The sequence below is a fragment of the Heloderma suspectum genome, chromosome 7 (assembly GCF_057233095.1).
Source record: "Heloderma suspectum isolate Gila_16-S chromosome 7, 16-S_ref, whole genome shotgun sequence".
NCBI classification, from domain to species: Eukaryota; Metazoa; Chordata; class Lepidosauria; order Squamata; family Helodermatidae; genus Heloderma; species Heloderma suspectum.
Window position 1 is genome coordinate 84433100 of NC_139464.1, and position 24318 is coordinate 84457417.

General features: G+C 43.2%; 1 protein-coding gene across 3 annotated transcripts in view; it reads left to right on the forward strand.

Moving 5' to 3' along the window:
- The window catches only part of CAV1 (caveolin 1), a 45539-nt gene extending 23269 nt beyond the window's left edge, over positions 1–22270 (forward strand). For all 3 annotated transcript variants that reach the window (XM_084810810.1, XM_084810809.1, XM_084810811.1), the window contains exon 3: positions 18131–22270. In XM_084810810.1, the coding sequence (XP_084666936.1) occupies positions 18131–18472 (342 nt within the window). In that variant the 3' untranslated portion in view covers positions 18473–22270. The remainder of the gene's footprint in view (positions 1–18130) is intronic.
- The last annotated feature ends 2048 nt before the right edge of the window (positions 22271–24318 follow it).

Below are 24318 nucleotides of genomic sequence, written 5' to 3' on the forward strand. Positions count from 1 at the left end.
TGCATTTTTCCTACTGGGGCTGTGGAGAGGCACTTGTGAGAGTTTCTTCCTTAATGCCAAAATAACTTGACCAGCCTTGAGGAAGGGGCACCATTTGCTCCTCCGCCTCAGGCAGCAAACTGTCTTGGGCTGGCCTTGCTCCCCTCCTCCTTTGTACCGCTATGGCCATCACAGACATATCCACAATATATCCCAGATGCCACTCTTCAGCCTCCCCTCCATTTTGGCTTGATGCCGCTGTTGCCTAGCAACTGCAACATAAGTAATGTCGGTCATCACCACCCATTTTCCCTGATGAATCCAAAGACCAAACCTGTATCTGTGTGAAGTCCAACTACCACATGGCCATGGCTTTGAGCCATGTCCAGTTAGTGCTTAGTCACCACTATATATTTAATTGTATTTGAGCATTATAGTTTGATTTAACTTTTTTCCATTGGATGTGTTCATATATTTACATTTTTAATGAGGTCCACAGATAGTGTGTGATGGACACATTCCTTGAACATTACATATAACAATAAATCTACTTCACACCTGTTTTTTATTGAAAGTTAATGCACTTAGCACTTCACCACACAGTTGCTCCAATCCAGTTAGGAGTTATGTGCCTATGCAAGCTGCTTTGGGAGTGCATATCACTAGCTCAGCATTAGGCAACCTTTTTGGGCCCGTGGGTACATATGACAATTTGATAAACTGTCCTGGGCACTGCCACAAAATGGCTGTCATGGGAGGTGTGGCTATTCACAAAAGACAAGCAACCTGCCCAAAAGACAGAGCACAAGGCAGAGGTAGTATATCTCAACTATTTGGAACTCTGCACTTAAATGAGATAGCAGAAAGTATATATAGCCAAATAGAACATTTATGCCAAAACACTGTATCGGTTGATCCCCCTCATTGATAGCAGGTGATCCTTGGGATGAAACCACGTACAGCCAAAGGTTACATTTATATAGGGCTAATGCCATCCCACCAACCATGTGGTTTGGTGACAACACTGATCGTCTGGTCAGATACCAAATGCTCATTTACATATTCACCGTCAAATGTTCACTGTCATTATCTAGGAGACCTCAGTTTTCATGTGAAGAATCATTCATATGAAAGTGCCCTTATTAAAATGTCACCTTGTGCCAGAAATATAGAGAAGCTGTTCTTCAAGCTTTCTCTTCAAAGTGGTACATTTTAGTGGGTGTGGCCTGGTTCTTATATTGAGAGGGATGGGGAGGTTTTTCTCAAGTGAAAATTGAGATGATACGGTCTTGTCTGTGAAACTGAATGTTTGAAACTGGTGTTGATCTACATAGTAAGTTCTCACGTGGGGACTGCCAAAAACCACATATACTTAGTAGATTCTCCAGAGGGAGGCATGAGATGATGCTCAAGTGCTGCTCATCATGTGATCCACATGGTAAGCAATGCAGCATATTCTAGCCTAGGAGTCTCCAGCCTTTTGGGGTTGTTGGGCACATTTGGAATTTCAAGAGTGTCATGAGCGCTCTCATAAAATGGCTGCCAGGACACCTTGCTTATTCATAAGATGGCTGCCATGATGGGCATAACTGGTCACAAAACACTCATTTCACAGAACACAAATTGATGAGACTAAAACAAAAATAACTTGCCCAATAACCAAGGTAAGGTGGGACCTGAATTCCAGAACACAAAACCACTCCTTTAAATCCAAGCAAAGATGAAACTGATAGGTAGCACTTTGCTTTGCAATCAGTGTCCCAATTAAAAAACAACAGCCTTAAATAAATTCAAGAGGGACAGGAGGCCTGGTCAGCAACAAGAGAAACACCTGTGGACACAATAATGACCATGGGCACCATATTGGAGTCCCCAGCCTCTATGGGGAGAAGCTGTCACACAGATACTATTTGCAGCATCCTCCATGTGGAAGCCACCATGTGTACATCAGTCCCAAGTCAGCCCTTCGTGGTAGAGAAATCCCTTCACAGAAGGCCAAGCTTGTAAAATGTAAAAACACTGTCAGGGATAATTCTGACATTTGATTTGCCTAGCAATATAGTAATGTCCAGGACCCAGCAGCAGAAGGCAACGCCAGTGTGTTTAGGAGGAGGCAAGGAAAATTGTCCTCCTTCAGGATTTTGCTGCAAAACTCCTAGTTAGATTAATTCCTTCATTACATTGAAAAGGCCCCAATCCTGACTATTTTACAGAGGTGTCTAACAGGCTGCAATCCTGCTCAGTGTAACTTAGTTCTGGATGGACAGATAGACAGACAGATGTGACTGCACTGTAAATTCATGCACTGTGAAGACTACCACTGAAGTCAACAGGAGAGTATTGGCTGCATCTGTGCCAGAATTTGCAGCACTTTAAGCAAAAATGACTCCTTACAAATAGCTTTATCTCTTTGGCATATCTTACCATTGACATATTTAAGTCTTGTAATTAATAGGCCTCTCCTTTAAGCAGGTCTTAAAAGGTAATACAAAGTTTTCATAAACTTTCCCAAGTTGCAAATAATTTTTTCCCATCATACAAATGGTTTACTTAATCTGCAATCCTACACACACTTACATGGAAATAAGTCCCATTGAAATCAGAGAGCCTTGCTTCTGAGGAGCCATGTTTAGGATTGCACTGTGCCAGCCAACCCCAACCGGGTGCCCTCCAGATGTGATGGAGTACAATTCCCATCATCCACAGCTAGCATGGCTAGTGAATCCGGAGGTCAACAGGTTGGAGAAGGCTGCACTACATTTTTTTAAAAAAATCAGCCATTCAATAAACACACCCAAACATAAACGTAGTATTTATATTTCTTATAGCAAACACGAACAAAAGCTACTATAGAAGTGACATAACAAAACTGAATAGTAGGAAACAAAGAACCCCTGAGATCAGAAGCTGGGTTGTAGATGAAGAAGGGAAGCCGATACTATTCAAACTGTTGGCCCCAGACAAAAGCTTTTTATGGAGTTTATTGGCCTTGGTCAAAGCTTCTTTCCAAAGCAAAGTTCCTATAACTTACAGTGTCATTAGCATTTCAAATGTCATGGTCATTTTATGCAGAATAAAATGTCATGGCTGCAGAATAACAAATTCCCCTGTGTCCATGTGACCTAAGCAGTAGGTGTATGGCCAACTCTGTGCATGACCCGCATGCAACTTAAATACATTTTTAATAGACTCTCGGCAAATCTATCGGCTGGAACCCCAAACTACCACACAGAGGCATACCCCATTTCCATGGTGTAGTGGTTAGAGTAGGGGTGGGCAACCTGATTCCCTCCAGCTGTTTGGGGCTACAACTCCCATAAACCCTGACCATTGGCCATGCTGGCTGGGGCTGGTGGGAGCTATAGTCCAAAACCTCTAGAGGACACCAGGTCCCTACCACTGGGTTAGAGTGTCAGACTTAGAGTGGGGAGACCCAGGTTCAAGTCTCCACTTGGCTGTGAAGCTCACTGGGTGATTTTGGGCCAGTCACTAGCTCTCAGCCGTTAACCTACCTCACACAGTTGTTGCAAGGATAAAAGGAGGAGAGAGGAAGAACAAAACATGCTGCCCTGAGCTTCCTGGAGAAAGGAAGGGATAAAAATGTAATAAGTAATGATGTCAAAGAAACCATGATTAAGCAGAGATATAGTTTCAGGATGGTCATAACAGAATGTGCTTACTTGTGTGTTGGCATATCATCACTTCAGTCTAATGTTGTATGTTGTCCTGTTGACATAAGCCAAAGTAGCAGTTGATTTCCAGTTCAAGATCTTCTGCCTCAAAGCAGTCCTGCCCTTTGGGGGGACTATGAATCACTTTAGATAAGTAGTGGTATGTATAAATAAACATGACATATTTTAATCTGTGTCTGAAAAAAATAGATACTCATGCTCCTCTTCACTGCTGTCACGACCTTTGTCTCATGCAGCTATTTAGATTTTAATGCGCTTTTCTGCTTTGTGCCGGGATGGTATCGAGAAGTGAAATGGGTCACTACTTGCCGTTTACTGCCACTTATCTACAATGACTGCTCGCCCTCCAAGGACTTTGAGCCACCATAAGCATTGTGGATTGGATGGCAAGTTCATCAAGCTTTCATCAGAATGACCAACATGTAATGACATCATGATGCACCCTGTGGGGGGTGAGATGGGGGCCCCTTGACTAACTGTCTCAGCCTTGTCCCTCCAGATGAGTTATGACATCATGAGGATAACATACAATGCTTTGTACAAGCAGGGGATTCAAAGAGCCTTCAACTGACATTAGATGAAGCATTGAGCAGGACCTCATCCCAGCTCCTGGCAAGGACAATCAACATATACTGAGGTCAACATGTGGACCTGGAATGATTCTTAGCCTATAGTTGCCTTTCATAGATCCTCACCCCCTCTAAATGTCATGGCCGCTAAATTTATGGCACGTATTAGCAGATGCCGCATACAAACTAGTACTTTGCACCATTAAAATGACCCACTGAAAACATCAACCAAGTTTTTGCATTCTTTCTGACTATTAATGGAACAGTAAATGGACTATTTATTGGGCCAATTTAAGGCTGTTAGCTTTTCAATCAGTTAATGGTTGATTAACTGATTGATTAAATATTGTAGTATCTCAATACAGGAGATATTGGTAAACAAAGGTTAGTATTTTTACAAGTAATATAGCCAGATATATTTGGGTTGTATCCAATGTAAGTATAACTTAAGTTCCATTCATTTCAATGGGTTTATTCTAAGTAAGACTAACACTGGATACAACCCTTTACAAAACCAGTTCTGAACAAACTGCCTGGCTAAAGAGAAAAAAATTCCCTTTTTCTGACTGGGGCTACCTATGCAGAGCTGAATATCGCACCTGTTTGCATGCACAGATTCTTATCCAGCTAGGGAATCTGTACACTCTGCTCCCCCTGAATTTGATCAGGGCATATGAATGTACACTGGCATACTTGAAACAGCTTGGCTTTGGCTCCTGGGTGTATGCCAGCACAGCATGTGCAGTCACAGCAGAATTGGTATGTTTAGCCACTCACACTGAATTTGTGCAACAAGGTTCAAACAATAATGATCTGCAGTGAGGCGTTCTTGGTAAGTAGTCCCCACTTCTGGAATTCCTTTTCTCTAGAGATTCGCCAAAGGTAATAGGACCTGTTCGGGAAAATATTTAGTGGCTGAGGATAAAGATGGTTATATTTAAGGACCTTAACTATACATTACATTAACTGCATGGCTTGCAGCCATGTCAGGGATTTTTTTAAAAAATTAATCCTAGGTGTGTGGGGGGTAGGCACAATTGTCATTGAGATGGAGGTTTCTGTTTCCCCAGCCGCAGTCTCCATGAAAATCCGCCTACCTCTGCAATTAACGATTTCGCAGGGGGAGCTCCGATTGACACCAGTGGGAGCTTTATTCTACCACAAATTGTAGTGTGTCGGGGGACAATTTTAATTGGGTTTGCAGGTGGGGAGGGAACGGTTAAACTTCCTCTCCCTGTGTGCTGTGGTCCCAATGGAATACCCCACACCTTAGATTAATTTTTTTAATTCCCTGATGTGTCTGCAAGCCATGCAATTAATGTAATGTGTAGTTCAGCCCATAGATATATGTGTTACTGTGTTTGGCTAATGGCATCTCTTAAACCACTGATACTTTCACATTTTCTATTACCTCAGCAAACCTATGCAGGTGTTATGAAATTGTAAGTATGGAAGGGAGTTGGGCACGTGCGCATGCCCCCCGCCCCCAGTCCCTGGTTGAAACAGAAGGTCTGAACAGAGATTGTAACCACATTCATCTGAACCCGGTTACTGTCCTCTCTGAGGACTGGGAACCCTGCATGGTTAGCACAATTACCTGTCTTCAACCAAGCATAGTCACAGCCTCTCTTCAGACCTTCCCCATCAACATGGGGCAGTTGGGTGGAATGGCAGGGCTGGCACACGTGTCCTTGCATCCCGTCCGCACTTACAGTTAATTTCATAATGCCTACATGGGCCTATTGTGCTCACAGATTGTATTGTGGATTCTGATACTCTTGAGAGTTTTCTAAATATTTTCCCTACGTTTCTCAAATGAAGACAGCTGAACCTAATTTACGTTACACTAGAGGGTAGCGTACGACAGAGTAAAGAGCAAGTGACATTAATAAGCCACTTCCCTCAGAAGACCTTAATTTCAAACTAACGTGTTTTCTAGGTGTCTTCCTAACACCTAGGAAACACATAATTTTACATTCTACTAACTTTATATTTTTACTGTAAATCATACAAATTTAGATCCAGCACTACAATTGCCAATATCCTTGTTTAGCATTCTCCAGTATATGATAGATACCAACAACTGCTATGTACAGTGGCAAAGTAGATATTGTACCTCCTAAATAAGTAGTTGGAGACTATGATATCCCAGTAGCTTGGCATCCATACTGTAATATAGAAACAAGCTTATAATATCGTTTCCCATACAATGTATCACCTAGAACTATATTAAATCTGCATTAAAAAAAGGCTTCATTCAGGCTTTCTTTGTGAATCAGATATCAATCTTCTTGTTGCCAGAGAAATATGGTTTGTTTGATTTTCCCCTTGTGGATAGTGCATTTTTTATGACCCAGTCCTTCAGGTTCAACAATGTCTGACAGTCCATTCGAAGCCAAGTAATGTAAAACACATAAAAAAAAGGACTGCTTTTACTTGAAAAGTAACCCACCTGGGTTTTGGTTTAACTTGTGCCTTTTAAATTAATCAAGGAGTTTTATGAGCCAGTGTGCTACATGAAAGTATTCATCATCATTTATAAAGAATCGAAAAATATAAACCATTCGGCACCAGTAAATTGCCAGTGGAAATCAATCACTGGGGTATATTTTTCCTTTGATGTTCATCACAGAATTAGAGTTATTCTTGCCAGCTCAGCAATGTGTTCTCTCCCATTAAAAGTTTTAAAACTTCCAAAAGTGTAATGTCCATATTCTTCACCACTGATCATGTTGAACGTGGATGGTTGTAGAGCTTTACAGGAGTGCAGCTGTGAGGTGTGTGTCTCTGCCGCCCCTGCACTGATTTTCTCTACAGGTTTCACTTAGCCCTAATTTCACTGCTAAGGTTACAATCCTATACCTACTTACCTGGGAATAAGTCCCATTGAAGTCAGTGGGGCTGACATTTTAGTACATATAGTCATAGGAAGCTGCCTTACACCGAATCAGACCATTGGTCCATGAAGCTCAATATTTCTACACCACCAGTAGGCAACTTGGTGCCCTTTAGTTGTTTTGAACTACGGTTCTCATCATTCCCAACCAACATGGCCAGTGCCTGGGAATTGTGGTCCAAAACATCTGGAGGACACCGGTTTACCTGCCTCTGGGCACTGATCAGCAACAGCTCTCCAAGGTTTCAGATTGGCAGCTTTCCTTCCTTACCTGGAGATGCCTGACATTGAACTTTGGGACCTTCTGCATGCAAAGCAGGCGCTCTACCATTGAACTGTAGTCTTTCTCCATAGCAGGAAAGGCTTCATCTGCTAAACCTAGGGAGGGGTTGTGGTTGTGGGGATGTTCCTCCTTCACCGCTGCCTCCACCCCACCCATGCTAGTTGTACAAACTCACTGATATCAACTAGAAAACCATTCACTAATTGTAGTGTATATAAAGAAGAGAAAGATGGTTGTCTTGATAATTATTAGCATTATAAACATCACATTTTATAAATTAATGCCTTTTCAGTCATTGTCTCACCTGGGGGTGTCTCCACCAGCGATTTACTCTGAGCTGGCTACATGTTGAGGTCATTAGGGAAACATGACATCGTGGCCATCCAGCAGCCATCCCAGAGCTTATAGGGGGGAAATCGGATTTCCTGAGACTGCTTAAAGTCCAATTCTTTTCCTCAAGTTGGGTTCTCCCCAGTAGAGTTGCTGTGTGCCTCAACCCCCGCATTTACCTGAGGTATTCTTGCCCTGCCCAGAGGTGTGCCTTTCACCGTGGCCCTGATAGAGCAATGTTTTCTGCGTGTTTCCCGTTGCTACACAAATCAATTCGTGTCTACTCAGAACTCCCATTCTGCTGAATGAGGCTTGCCCTCTGAATGCCCACATCAGAACTTACAGAGATCCCTTGTAATTGAAATGGCACACTTTAAAGCCCAATTCCCCAAGTGCTGTAAAGCGTGATCTCGAGGCTCCGATTCTCCGTTGTTTGGTTTATTGCCTTAGGAACTAACTACTCCACAGCTTCATTATAGAGATTCTGCACAGTATCAGTTTGATTAGAAAGGGGGGGCTGGTTTCCCATCCTACCTCTCATTTAAATCTTCACCAAGGTTGGCCATAGAATCCCTGTCCAAATGTCTGGAGACAGTGAGTGGCTGGATGGGGAGGAATAAGCTGAAGCTGAACCCTGACAAGACCGAGGTACTTTTGGTGGGAGACAAGAGGAGGCTGGGGGATGTTGACCTGGTGTTGAATTGGGTATGGCTACCCTTGAAAGACCAGGTCCGTAGCCTGGGCAGCATTTTAGACTCCCAGCTGACCATGGAGGCTCAGGTGTCAGCTGTGAGCAGGACAGCGCTGTACCAACTCCATCTGATACGGTGGCTGCGCCCCTTCCTTCCCGACCATCTGCTCCCATCAGTAGTACATGCCCTGGTCTCCTGTCGTCTAGACTACTGTAATGCGCTCTACGTGGGGTTAGCCTTGAAGACGGTTCAGAAGCTGCAGCTGGTACAGAACGCGGCGGCTCGTCTGATTAAAGGCAGCCGCCGGTGAGATCACATCACTCCAGTGCTGAAGGAGTTGCACTGGTTACCAGTTGTTTTCCTGGCCAAATTCAAGGTGTTGGTTTTGACCTTTAAAACCCTGTACGGTTCCGGCCCAGCCTACCTCCAGTAGCGCCTCCAGCAACACCAGACAGGCCGCTCAACAAGATCAGCCTTGGATGGCCTTCTTTCTGTCTCATCAGCCTGGACAGCTGGGCTGGTGAGGACGAGGGAGAGGGCCTTCTCTGTGGTCGCCCCCACTTTGTGGAACTCCCTCCCCAGGGAACTCCGCCATGCCCCCTCTTTAATGAGTTTCCGCCACGCACTGAAAACATGGTTGATCAGGCAGGCATTTGGGGTGGGTTAGGGTATTTTTAGAAATGTGATGTTTTTTAATGTAGTATTTTATTGTTTTAAATTGTTCTTCTTGTACATCGCCCAGAGTGGCTGGGTGACCAGCCAGATGGGCGATTAATAAATTTAATTAATAAAAAAAATAAAATTCCTGTGTTCTCCCCCCAGCCCTTACCCAGCACAAGCATATGTGTGTCTACTCAGAAGTAACACTCATTATGTTCAATGAAGCTTGGGCTCATTGGGAGGCTTGTCTTACAAATCCGCACAAGGGGAAATAACTACTTCGCACCTTCCTTATGGAGCCTAGGGGAGGGGGGAAGCCCCTGTTATTGGTTGAGCTGCCCCTGCCACTCAGATGACGTTCACTCCAACACCAACACCACCCCTGGAAGTAAGTTATGGGAAGTCACTTAGAATGGTGCAGTGTACACCCTTGTGGAGTCCTGCCCGGACCAAAAGCGGCTCCTTCAAAAATGCAAGTCATCCACTCCTCCCGTCTCCTTCCGTTGTTATGGAGACAGGGCCCTGATTTCTAGTGGGGGGGAATGTGGTTGTTTCTCCCCAAAACAGATTCATCAAATATTTTGAAGAATGTAGCCAGGGTATCAGGCTTTATTGTAGATAGCTATGTTTAAAGAGAAGCAATAAGACAGGAAAATAATTCTAGGACAAACAAGCCATATTTGGCTTGTTGTCCATAGTTCTAGGCAGGGGTGTTGTTAGAGCAGGGCTCACCTTGGCACGGGCCCCGGATCTTTTGAGCTGTCCTAATTGCCTTTTTTAAAAACATATTCCCATTGACTTGCATTGGAAAACAAAAACGACCATAACTTTTTGGGGATGTAAGATAAATCTGTGGAATTTGGAGGCTTGGAAGCCCCCATGGAGCTGATTGAATTTGCCAAATTTCAGGCAGTTAGGTCCAGTGGCTTTTGTGCTAGCCACAGGTAAAATTTGCTTTTTCCAAGAAAATCTGTCCTATAAGTAAAGACCTATAATTTTTTTTGTGCGTCCACATAAATTCATGGAATTTGGGGACCTAGCAGGCCCTGTGGAGCTAACTGAACCTACCAAATTTCAGACAGGGCCAGTGGCTTTTGCACTAGCCATGCGTAAAGTTTCCTTTTCTCTAAGTCTGAAACAAAAAGTAAAAACTTGCAAGCCACTCAGGAGATTAGAGATCCTAATCAGGAGGTGTTTAACGTGACCATTAGGAGGTCACTATCCCTAATCTCTGGTGCAGGGTTGTTTTTTTGAGGTGCAAAAACCTCTCTCCCCCCCCCCCTACTTTTCTGTTTTGCTCTTACATGTCCACTGTTGGGAGCTTGCCTGCAATGAAATTTTGAAGAGAGAGAAGGGAAGAAAGAGCTGCATGTGAAATACTGGTATTTCACACCGCATCTGATTTTACTGCCCCAAACTGGAACCTTTGGCCTCTGCAGAAGTTTAGTAGCTTCAGTACAGCAAAGGATCCAATCAGCCTCCACAAACTTCTTTCTCCCCCTCCACTTTAATTTCTCCTAAATAGCTGTAGGACTCAAATAATCCAAAAAGGAGGATTAGGACAATGTGACATCATGATCGAGAAACTGCTGGGGCTTTTAAATAGGTTCTACAGTTTTAAAAAAGCTAGAAAAAGCCCTCAGCCAACTCACCTCATAAAGCTCATCTAAGTATGTGCAATCATTGCAAACCCTGCACAGCCTCCTAAATTTCTCTGAAGTACCACCTCTCTGAAAGGCGCCACTTGGCTTAGGGAATTCTCTCTACCCCCACCCCCATGTACATTTCCAGTCACCAGTCTTCTTTTCTTATTCCCTCGCCTATCCTGTTCTTTCTTTCTCTTCTTTATTCCACCCAGAGCATATCTTTGGGAATTCTTAAAGAGAATTCTCTTTGGTGGGCAAGAGAAGTTCTGAACTGTATTTGACTTTAGACAAACAGACAAGAGGGTTGGTTTTTCTCCTTCTCACTCAAGTCTTTGAGAAGAGTGGGTCCACATGGTTGCAGAGAAACAAACCTGGGGCTGCTTTGTTTGTCAGTTGCCATTACCCAGCAATAGGAAGGGCTGGCATGCAGAAGGTCCCGGGTTCCATTCCCAGCATCTCCAGTTAGGGGCAAGGAAAGAATCCTGCCTGAAACTTTGGAGAGCTGCTGCTGCCAGTCAGTCTCAACAATTTTGAGCTAGATGGACCCAGGGTCTGACTCACTACAAGGCAGCTTCCTGTGTTCCTATGAACAGAAAGCTTTAATTTAAAAAATATGAGTTTGGGGTTTGCTTGTTTAACTGGCGGGGAGATAAATATTGCTAATTTATGCAATCCTGTGTATTCCTACTCAGAAGTCCTATTATGTTTAATGAGGCTTACCCTCAGGAAAGTGTGCATAGGATTCCAGCACAAGTTACTTTTGCAGGGAGGTTTGCACCTTGATGTTCTGCATGTTTACTCAGAAATAAGTCCTGAGTGGTGAGCATGGTACTGCAAGCTTAATACAGTGCCTACCCAGTTCCGTCTAATGAATCAACTACCCTTTCAGCTCAGTCCTATGCATGTTTTGTCATTTGTGGGTTTGGGGATTTTGTTGTTGTTGTTTTTGCATGAACTCTAGCTTCAGTGGTGAAGGAAAAGCACTTATTACAGGCTCAGAGTTTCTCCATAACTTACTCCTAGTTTTGAAAACAGACTCATTGGCTGAATCCTGGTGAAGTCTTGGCACAAATGAAGTTATGGGGAGGAAGATACAATGAGAGCGTGTGCATAAGAAGGAGGAGATAGAGAGGAGTTGCACAAAACAACACATCTGTTTTTTGAAGAGTTGCTGGGGGATGGTAGTTTGAGGAGGGATGGTTGCATGGAGGGGAATAGAATTGGTAGGGGGAGAATGTAAGTGCTCAGTGGTGAAAGAAAAACATTCTGCACATGCTCAGAGGCACTCTATGTTTAAGATCATAAGAGCCGTGCTGCATCAAACCAAGGTCCATGTAGTCCAGCATTCTGTTCTCACAGTGGCCAACCAGATGTCCATAGGAAACCTACAAGCAGGACATGAGTGCAATAGCACCTTCCCACCCATGTTCCCCTGCTGCTAACACTGAAATGTAAATAAATTATAGTCATTCTAAATCTGCATGCATGTATATCCTTCAGAAACTTTGCACGTTTCTTGCCTGGGGGACATCTCTAATGACCTGTGCATTTTCATACACATTTACCCAAAAACTATTGGGGAAGGGGTGAATGGAAGCAAATCACTCCTCCACACACATTGGAGGACTTCCCTTCCACATGAACTGCTGCACCTATCCTTCTGAAACTTTGCTGGTTTCTTACTTAGGGACAACTGTAGATTGTCTGTAATTTTCAGAACATTGTTCCACAAGGAACATTGGGAGATAAGTATGTCCCCTTTTGGAAACTTCACAGTGTCAAGGCCACCCTTGCACAAAACCCCGTGTGGCTAGCATTCTGAAATTTGGCAGACAGGATCTCCTCTGATGGGGCAATGAATCCTGAAATTTTTATCCAATTCTTCCAAGGAATTAAAATGTTATTGGCAGCTCCCTTTAAAAGAAAATTATAATATAAACCCTGCACCTATTTTTCTGACATGTGGCAGGTGTAATCCCCTTCTAGGGGGCTACAATATCTGAAATTATCATCCAGTTCTGATCAAGAGAAAGCATAAAGACTCATTTTTCCAAACATTGACTCAGGTTTGGTGCTGAGCTGAAGTGGTCCAACTACAAATTGGCCAGAGTAGAAGCGGGATGTTTTCCAAAATGCTGAATTGGGGTGTGATTTGAACTGGGGTGGGGGTCAGTGTACACTTTGTCTGTCTGTAATCTGTACACACATGCAAGCACACCGCATGTACACACCACACACACACACACACACACACACACAAAATATCTATATACAGGCAGGGCCAGAAATATTGGAGCAAGGATAACTGTTTTGGCAGTTGGCCTCTGTACACCACCACATTGAAGTTGGAAGGAAACACACCCAGATGGTAGCGAAGTCAGGACTTTCAGCTGTAATTCAAGGGGCTTGACAAAAGTGGGGCGCTAACCATTCAGGAAGGACAGCCAGTGGCATACACACACACCCATCATTGGTGGCTCATAAGTAATGGAACAGACCAACATCATTTCAAACTTAAGGATCGCCTTTAATACCTGGATGAAAATCCTTTGCAGTCAATGACTGCCTGAAGTCTGGAACCCATGGACATGACCAAATGCTGAGTTTCCTCCCTCGAGATGCTTTGCCAGGCCTTGACTACAGCTGTCTTCAGCTGCTGCTTGTTTGTGGGTCTTTCTGCCTTCAGTCTTGTCTTCAGTAAGTAAAAAGCATGCTCTATTGGGTTGAGATCAGGTGACGGACTGGGTCATTGAAGAACATCCCACTTCTTTGCCTTGAGAAACTCTTGGGTAGCTTTTGCTGTATGTTTTGGGTCATTATCCATCTGCAATATGAAGCGGCATCCTATCAGTTTGGCAGCATTTGGCTGAATCTGAGCAGAAAGTATAGCCCTATACACTTCAGAATTCATCCTGCTGCTTTGATCAGCAGTCAGGTCATCAATAAACACCAGTGACCCGGTTCCATTGGCAGCCATACATGCCCATGCCAGAACACTGCCTCCACCATGTTTGACAGATGATGTGTGGTATGCTTTGGATCATGAGCTGTTCCTTTCCTTCTCCATACTTTTCCCATCATTCTGGTACAAGTTAATCTTGATTTCATCAGTCCACAGAACCTTATTCCAGAACTGGGCAGGCTTTTTTAGGTGTTTGCTGGCAAAGGCTAATCTGGCCTGTCTGTTCTTGAGCGTTACCAGTGGTTTGCACCTTGTTGTGAAGCCTCTGTATTTACATTCATAAAGCCGTCTCTTGACTGTAGATGTTGACAATAACATGCCTACCTCCTCGAGAGTGTTCTTGACCTGGATAGATGTTGTAAAAGGGTTCCTCTTCACCATGAGCAGAATTCTGCGGTCATCCACCTTAGTTGTCTTCTGTGGTCTGCCAGGCCTTTTGCTGTTGCTGAGGTTGCCAGTTAATTCCTTCTTTTCCAGGATGTTCCAAACTGTTGTGTTGGCCACTCCCAGTGTTTTCACTATCTCTCTGATGGGTTTATTTTGTTTCCTCAGCCTAATGATGGCCTCCTTCACTCACATGGACATCTCTTTGGATCTCATGTTGGGAGTTCCAGTGAACAGCTACCAAATGCAAATGTAACACTCAGAACCACCTCCAGGCCTTTTATCTGCTTGATTGGTCATGGGGTACCCAGGAAACAGGCCACACCTGGCCATGCAGCTGCTTATCAGCCATTCGTTCCATTACTTATGAGCCACCAACGATCGGGGGTGGGTGTACGCCACTGGCTGTCCTTCCTGAATGGTTAGTGCCCCACTTTTGTCAAACCCCTTGAATTACAGCTGAAAGTCCTGACTTTGCTCCCATCTGGGTGTGTTTCCTTTCAACTTCAATGTGGTGGTGTACAAAGGCCAACTGCCCAAACAGTTATCCTTGTTCCAATATTTCTGGCCCTGACTGTATTAGATGTGCGCTTAGACTCATATATGCAAATTTGTGTTATGGGCCTGTGCCCCAGATCTTTTAAGAACCTAGCAACGCCCCTGGTTCTAGGACATACAAGTCATTCAGCTCCTTTCAGGGCTTTCTTTGTGAAATACAAATACTCCAAGCAGAAGCCTTCTGGAAACCTTAGCTTATGATCTGAAAATTCTGCTTTCAGCCTTCAACTGCATAGGAGTCTCTAGTTGGTGGTTTGGCAAAGGCATTCTGGACAGGCTGAGAGATCCTTTTCTCCACCTGCAGTAAATAGAACAACTGTCTTGGCTAATGCATTGTGTTTGAGATTGACATTGCAGGGCAGGGATGAGGAACTTGGGGCCATCCAGATGTTGTTGGATTAAAAGTCTCATCAGCCCTCACTATTGGCTATGTTGCCTAGAGCTGATGGGAGTTGTACTCGAACAACATCTGGAGGGCCACACGAATCCCTACCCCGGTTGCAGGGCCTAACAAAAGCATTTGGTTTTGGATCATGAGGCTGATGAACCTCCACGCTTGTCTTCCATCCACCTTCCAGAAATCTAACATGAATCTTGGTCTTGTGAATGGTTTGACGCACGTTCTGATTTCAGGCTGACACAGTTTTGGCAGTCCTGATAACTGAAGCTGGTTGAACTCAAGACCTGCCATCAAAGGGCAGATTGGTTGTTTCTCCTGAAAACAGGTTTATCAAATATTTTGAAGAATGTAATACTCTGAAGAAATAATCGCTTTTATGGTATCAATAGAATGCTTTTGAAATAGCAACCAGGTATCACACTTATTGCAGATAGCTATGTTTAAAGAGAAGTTTAAATAATCACCATAATAGTGATTATTTCTTCAGAGCATTACATTCTTCAAAATATTTGATGAATCTGTTTTCAGGAGAAACAACCAATCTGCAGTCTGATGGTAGGGTCTTGAATTCAACCAGCTTCAATGCAGAGTGTAGAATCATTCACAAAATCAGGATCCATCTTGATTTCCCACCCCAGTGAACACAAAGGGTCGCCTGGTATGTGGGAAATTGTCATGTCAACTCACTGTCAGTGTACCATGTGTTCCGATCCTGCACTTTCCAAGACAGGGCTGGGGAGTATGTGGGCCGCCAGATGTCATTGAACTGCAACTCTAATCAAGGGATGTACAGATTTAGTAAAATCTGTTCCGACCGCATTTCATGGATTGTCAGGTGCCTTTCGTTCCATCCTCCACTCAGTGAAGGAATCGGATTTTCTCCAATTTCCTGAATTTGCACAAATTTGCGCTTGCGCACGCACACCCCACAATTTTTCATGCTTTAGCCTATGGGTGAAATGAGCATTTTCAGTTCGGTGTTTTTTTATTTTGCATATTTTTCTATGACTAAATTTGTGTGAAATTTCAGAAAGTAAAAAAAAAAAAAGTCTTCAAATCTGCAAAATCCCTTGACTCAGGAAAAGCCAGCCCACTGCGGAATCTGGGGGTCAGATTCACAGAAATCCAAGCTCATTTGATTCTGTTGCAGATTTCTCCAACTTCCCTACTCTCATCAGCCCTAGCCTGCATAGCCAATAGTGAGAGCGGATCAGAATTGCAGTCCAACAACATCTATTCTAAGGGGTGGTTTCCATAATCAACACAACTGAAAATCCTCTTTGTGGGTTTGGGGGGGGTGGCTGCGCACACACCCTCCACCATAAAGTCAATATAATGTGTGATGCAAGGTGCATGCCTAATTACCGCAATCCTTGCCTCTCAGAAAAGGAATAGAAAGATCCACTGAATCCATTGTATGCACATACAGATGCACTCACTCATAGCGCTGAACGTGCTGTCAGAGCAACAGTACATTGTCTATGTTGTGGGGGAAGCTAGGGAGAGCCAATATACCAGCACATGTATAGAGTTTTTAGCGGGTGATTGGTCCCACAGACTTTACTAGCATAACTTTTGGATATGTGGAGAGCAGGGACTAATGACTTGGCTCCTGTGTGTTAATGGTAGGCACTGTCTCTAGTTTCCACCAGTTCCAGCCCCCACCTGCAGGCCCCTGTGACCCATTGCACACCTTCTGTAGCATCCTTCTTCAACATAGGTCCTCTAGATATTCTGGATTACAACTCCCAGCATTCCTGCCATTGGCCATGCTGGCTGGGGCAGATGGGAGCTGAAGTCTAAAACATCTGGAGGGCACCAGATTGGGGAAAGGCTGTTCCAGAGGGTCCCCCAACTTTCAGAAGGAACTTTTCAAGGGGGTGTGAGGGGCTGCAGTGGAAAGAGGGCAGCAAAGTCCCAGTATGCTTACTGAACCGATGCAGTTCATTGGATCCAAGCCTCTGTGTTTACTTTTTCCTCTGGACCTGACATACCTCCACTCTTTGGTTATTCTGGCTGCAATAAATATCCTGTGCTGTGGATTATATCAAAGACATGTTCATGTGGTGTATGGATGAGCTATTTTGTCTCGACATGTTTCTGTTAATTTTCTTGTGGAAATGTTATGACAAACATCCTGGATATTTTGGCGATAAAATGATCATTTACCATAAAATGATGAATTATGTACTTCCTTGGATAACATATTTTGCTTTCATAAAGACCCAAACCCCCAAAATACGAAGGAGAGGGTATTTTTTTTTTGAATGGCAAAACTACGTGTTACTTACAATCAAGCTGCAGGCAAGAACAAAAGGAAGGACTCCAGAATTCCATGAAAGCACACTAGCGCTGCCACAAAAGATATAAATCGTCAGATGTACATATACTTCCAACACTTACATTTACATGACACTTCACAAGTTATTTAGATTAATTTCAATACCATAAAAACATTCCACGGCAACAAGCGAAGCTCTAAAATGGCTGGGTAACTTGTGACGGTCAGATGTTTTGGCCTACAACTCCTATCATTCCTCAACATTGACTATGCTGGCTAGGGTTGATAGGAGTTGTAGGCCAAAATACCTGGAGGACAAAAAGTTCTATATGTGTGTGTGTGTGTGCGCATGTGGAGAGAGAGAACGTAGTCAGAAATGTTGTTTGTTACAGGAATTATGAGAATATTCAGTACAAATTATAGAAATTGCTTGACTTATGTCTTCTTTGTAATTGAAACTGCAACAGTTGAAAAAGCAAATGAGCTCTTTTCATTTCCCCCTTTTGCTCACACATACTAGAAAGACAGTAGACTCTCATAGATCTATCCCATTTTTTCCTAGTAGTGCCACTAGAACTTCTTCTCCTCTGTCTGCTTTCAGACATGAGCACTGTATTGATATAAATTACTCAGGATATCAAGAAACGTGGTTGATAACTCTTGGCCTTCAAAATGAAATAAATGCCATGTATATATAGTTCAATTTTCTTTTATTTTCAGATTGGTGGCTTGAAAATGTGCATGTGTGATTGTCTATTTTGGATTTCCTCCTCACTTTATGCTGTCTTTTGTTTGCAGATTGACTTTGAAGACGTGATTGCCGAACCTGAGGGAACACACAGCTTTGATGGGGTCTGGAAGGCCAGCTTCACCACCTTCACTGTGACAAAATACTGGTTTTATCGTTTATTGTCTGCAATCTTTGGCATTCCCATGGCTCTCATCTGGGGCATTTTCTTTGCCATTTTATCATTCCTCCACATCTGGGCAGTGGTGCCCAGCATCAGGAGTTACTTGATTGAGATTCAGTGCATCGGCCGGGTTTATTCTATCTTTATCCACACCTTCTGTGACCCATTCTATGAGGCTGTTGGCAAAATGTTCAGCTCTATAAGAGCAACAGTACAGAAGGATGTGTAACTGACATTTTAAAGAGCCTGAAGAGTGGGTCTTCTCTTCCCACATCCGATTTTTTGGGTGCCAGTCTCAAGGCTGTAAACGGTGAACAAAGTGACCGGCACACAACAGCATCAGTTAATGAAGCAATCAAGTCCAACCTGAATGCAGCAAAGAAGCACTTACTCAAATTTCCTTACTACTTAATCACTGCTGGGTTTATATTACTCTTTTCAGGGGGAAGTTCAATTAGCTTTTTAAACACACACACACATTTAAATTTCTGCTTTCCCATTCCTATCTGCCTATTGTTTTGCTGACCCTTTGACAAACTGACTCATGTTCTGCTTACCCCTTCCGTTCATTTGTTGCAGATTAAATTCACAACAGTATAATAAAGAACTGCCAAAAAAAAAGAAAAAGCTTTCCTGCACTATAACACTGCTCTTCATTTTACTGTGAGCAAAAGGGGTCTAATGCTATTGCAGCATAATGGACGTGATAAGCTGGCAGATTTTAAGAGAATGTTATTTTTTTAGATGTTTTGTCACTTGACTGTAGCTCTTTACTGTAGCAGACAATATCTAACTGCTACACACAGATAGATCTAAGTAAATAACTAATATATATGCTCAACAAGAAAGAGAAAGACAGAGAAATCCAACACCATTGGAAGGACAAAGCCTTCAACTTGAACAACTTTGCATGTCCACAAAAAGCTACAGCCTATGCCGTTGCTTCCTCTGTCCTTTTTGGTTGTCCCAACTGAGGGAAGACTTGCAGATCTTTATCATTTGTCACTAAAGGGGTACAGAGGGAGCCTAAGTAATTTTTTTTTTTTAAATACCAATTCATTCCTCTAACCTAGTATCATGAACTCCTGATTGGTGCCTCTTTTTGCATGTGGCTCTCTAGGTCTCCCTGCAGAGATCTGCCTCTTCTTCTTGAGATCTCTTTCACCGGAAATGCCAGGAATGGAACATGGAGCCTCACAAATATGCAACACAAATGCGTCATCACCAAATGACAGATTTCAGTACTGAAGATCAAAATGCAAGCCAGAAATGTGTTGCAAGTGTGTTTTCTGGACTTTGGGTTGAAGTGTAAAAGCACTTCCATCAACAGAGCCCCTGCGTCACTGCCCTTATTGTATGATGATTTATCCCCAAGCTAATATTCAGTCAATGCCACCATATTCATTTTAGCAACATGTTCATGAGCGAAGTGGACAAGTAAATATCACTGCAGAGGGACAACTATTCTTTTTTTAAAAAATGAATGTCAAGGTGTGTCCAACTAATGCAGAGTCATTCCAACTATGAACTGGGTTTGTAAGGGTGATTTGGTTTGGCTGTTTTGTGCGAGGGGCCAGCTTTAAAATCCCCTTGTCAGCCAAGGTCAGCATGCTGCCAATACATTCACACCTTGCTTATTTCACACTAATCCATCACAAGAAGAGTGGCTTTAGCAACACTACATTGTGATTCACTTTTTTCCACTCCTAAACTGAGCTGTGCGCTTCAAATCAGGAAGACTTCGTGAAGGTAATTTGTGTGAAACTGACTGAAACAACATATAGAAATAAAGCATTTGCAACATTATTTCATGTTGTGACCTATTGGAAGCTTTACCCTCACTGTAATAGAACTGTGCTGAGAGAGTACCATCCTTGGTTTGCCCGAATCTATTTGTTGCTTTAAAAAAATAACTGAGGTTATGTTAGCTGGGATAAGCCTTCTTATGAATTCAAACTGAGGAATTTCAAGGCCTGAGCTTGCTCTTGGGATCAGTGAGGGCTTGTTTGGATCTTTAGCACAAAACCTGTAGTAGCTTCCAGGTACAGCCCAACTGTTACTAGTGATAATACCCTGCATAGTTCATGATACTGTATAACTGCTTCAACTCGTTTCTTTTACTTTAGTGGTGCACTTAACAGTGCGGTCCTATTCATGTTTACCCAGACGTAGGCCCCATGCAGTTCAATGGGACCAGTGCCAGCCCAAGATACTTTGCTGTCTGAAGTGGAGTCCAAAAGGTGCCTCCCTTCATCACCAATCCCGCTACAGCCAAAAGATTAAAAAGTCTTGATGCAAATACCAATTCCTGCCTTCATCTGTTGCCCTCACGCCCACCCCACCTGGCATGGCCTGAAGCAGGTCGCTTCACCTTGCTGCATAGTAAGGCCAGACCTAAAAGGGACTTATTTCCTAGTAAGTGTGCAGAGGATTATAGCCTTAGTCCACCACTAGCACTGCCCAGCTTACAGGCAGCTAGTGTTGCCAACCTCGGGGTTACTGGAGACCAGCCTCAGCTTCCTTTGTTAAATGCATTTCCCATCATTTTCACAAGGTGCTAGCATAAATTGCCATGACAATGTGGTCAAGATGGCCTGGGCTACAGCTAATTACACTGGTCTCTCAAGCACTGCACATACCAGATTCCTAATCCACCATTTTCAAGGGCTTTCTGGGTGAGCATTTGATTGCAAAATAAATGGAGAGTTGTTGTAGAAGATCCACTCATCCTTCCAGGAGGTGGTGTTCCTGTTTGGGGGAAATCATATTTTCCCTTATTGGTCTGTGACCATAACACATTTATTTATTCATTGACATTTTCCCAGCACTCAAGCAGTAATATTTTATTGCTGAGAAATGCAGTTCTTCCTCCAACAAGTGGATTTAACTATAATATTTAGAGTGCAGTATAGAATGCCATTTTAAGTTTCATAAGTGACAAGAAACGTCTGCATGCCCACCCCCATTTGATAGCTTTTTGAAAGCCTTAGTTTAATTTTAGTGTTTTTAAAACTACTGTCTGCTCTTGCCCACTGATACTCAAGCAAGGGAACACTAATTAGCCCTTTACTATAAAAGTAGTGAGCGCTTAAATTTTTAAAAACTTAAGAAATAGAATAAAAACTGGGAGGGGCAGGAAACCTACTGGACACCAAGAGAGGTGTCCATGGACACATACCATATTCAGGACCCCAGCCTTACGTTGTGTGGGCTATAAGAAATGCTGGTGCCACATCACTGCTTGCACTTGAAAAATGCTAAAAAATAAAATTAATTTCACCACTGGGAAAAGACATAGCAGTTGTGACTGGATACTGTATTCCAGACTAATTTGACCCTGGTTGCTAGGGGGCTATGTGAAAGTACATGAAGTCTGTAAAGAGATGCTTCTATGTAATTAAATACTTGTTCCTGAAAAAGACCTAGGCTGTACTTGGTTTCCAGAGAAACCTTGTGATGTTGAATAGAGAAAATAAAGTAGGGTGTTGCCCACAGGATCTGTTTTACTCAGCGTGCAAGTCACTACTGAAGCCAATAACAAAATTGCAACTAATTTTCAGTAATTCTGAACGGTGTCCTCAGTGTTAACAGGCCTGCAGAGGTTAGAGGTGGAACTTCTGAGGGGGATTCCTTTATTTTTGGCACATAAATTACAAACCTAGTAGCTATATGTTTTCCTCTCCTTTTGCATTTAAAACAAACACTGGTCTGGCTATAGTTTTACATTTTTACTATGTACATAAGTGAGAGTGTACTATTAGATACATATTTTGCAGCATTGCAATACACATTTGGTGAAAATATAAACAAGATCTATTTTATCTTTACATAAGGAAAATCACTTTGAAATCTATTGCATATAAACTGTGTATCCAGAAAAAGCTCCCAAATGCAAATAAATTGCTGATCCAGGATATTTACATAGCTATTGTATGCTTACAAGGTATAACAACAGACACTTAAAAAAAAAAATCTGCATGTTCGACAACCAAGGCTACAATCTGCACAATAAAAGCTGTTTTAATAGAAACTCTGGCCTGAATAATTCTTTTCTTAAGAAGTGTGATTTCCAACACAAGTTAAACAAATAGCCTGTGTGAAGGGAAGGGCACGCCAGTCTGCTGAAGCCTACAGTGGTACTATCAAGCTTGGCCCTATAACTGATGGCTAGTGGTTTAATGCAAACAGCCTGGAGGAGCTTTATGCTGAGTCCAAGGTTCACCTAGATCAGCCTCCCCACAACAGATGTCCTCAGACCATTGACTGGTGGCTCCCATCATTCCTAATAATTGACTAGTGGCTTGAGATACGGGAGTTGTAGTCTCTTGGAGGGCACCAGGATGGGGAAGGTTGATCTAGGTCAGGAGTCCAGAACCTCAGGCCCGGGGGCCCAAAACAGCTCTCTCAGGCTCCCCAGCTGGCTGTGCCCCCTTTCAACCACCAATCATTTGCTTCCCCTGTCCCCATTGAATGAGGTTGAAATGAATCTCCTAGGCCTTCATTATTAGCAGTAAGAGCATTAAGCTAAAATATGCTGGTATTTTTGTCCCTGCCTCTTTCACCTTTGGCCCTGCCCACCACTGGAGCGCAGCCCCCAAGGGCTTTTCCAAAATAGAATTTGGCCCTTCAGCTGAAAGTGGTTCCCCACCCTGATCTAGGTCAATATTGTCTTAGACTGACTGACTAAGCTCTGAAGGGTCTCAACCAAAGGAGTTCCCAACTCTGTTAACAGGAGAAATTTCAAACTGGAAGTACCAGTAATTGACCTTTGTGCTCTTGTCACTGAGCTATGGCCCTGCCCAATAATCCAAAGTGCCCCTCATAGGTCAAGCAGGCATCTGTGCTAGCGCCACAATGTCTACCACAGCATCCTTTAAAAAGTAAGCCGGACAGTTCCTCCACATTTGCCCCCAAAAACAAAGGAACCACCCCCACTCCTGCTACAGATCCTTGTTGGTGCAAAGCTCCACTGGCATTAGAAGTGGATCTAATCCTTGAGATATGGCGCAAGGAGTAGCTCCACTCCCACATCCACAAAAGCCCCTGCTTGAGTCTCCCACCGGGTGTACTAAAGTAGCACCACCAATGGTGGAAGCAGTGGAACATGATAACAGAAGGCCTCAATCCCCTTCCCTTTTTAAAAAAAAAAAATCCACTTTTCTCCACACTTCTCTGTTTTCACCCTTTTTTCTGCTGCGCCTCAGTTCTAACTTTTCGTGCACCAGGGCTGTATCATTTCACAAACACATCTAGTGGGAAAGGTGGAGAGAACCTACTGGATTTTATTTTCAAAAATGGAGGGACAGCCATTATTGTTTCTTTGTCCCAGTAGCCCTGAATGCATCCTGCCATCCAACTTGTAACTGCCAAGGCTAATCCAATCACATCTGCTTAATGCCTCCTGTACTCCCTCTTACGACTGACAAACTGCAAACGTTGGGGGAACAACATCCCCTCAAAGCTGCTTCCTCCCCTACTCTCAGGTTGTTTTGTTTAACATCAAGTCTGAGGAAGACTTATGGAGAACTCTAAAGCTTGCTCATAACGTTTTGTTATATTTTCATTAGTCCTAATGAAAGTATAACTATACCGTAGATCTTTGCTCACAGACCAACATGGCTATCTCATGTGTTTACATGTCAGCTGTTTTCACAGAGGCACAAAGCCTGCCCAAAACAGTCCATTCAGTTGGGTTTGGATGTTATGTAGTGAACTTCCTAGTCAAAGGTCTAGTTTATACCTTTCTTGCAGCTATTTTTTGTTTCCCTGTATGTGGAGTCCTCAAGAAAGCTTGTGAGACTTGTTGCCATCCATAACATGAGTGTGGAGGGAGTTCCACAGCTAGAGGGCCTGTATGGAGATCACCCTCTCTTGGGTTGCCATATAGCGAACTCCAGGAAAATGCAGCACCTTCAAGAGGAATACTTATCAAATTTGCAGATGACACAAAATTGGGCAGGATAGCTAATACCCTGGAAGACAAACAGAATTCAAAGTGATCTTGATAGGCTAGAGTGCTGGGCAGAAAAAAACAGAATGACATTTCATAGGGATAAATGCCAAGTTCTGCACGTA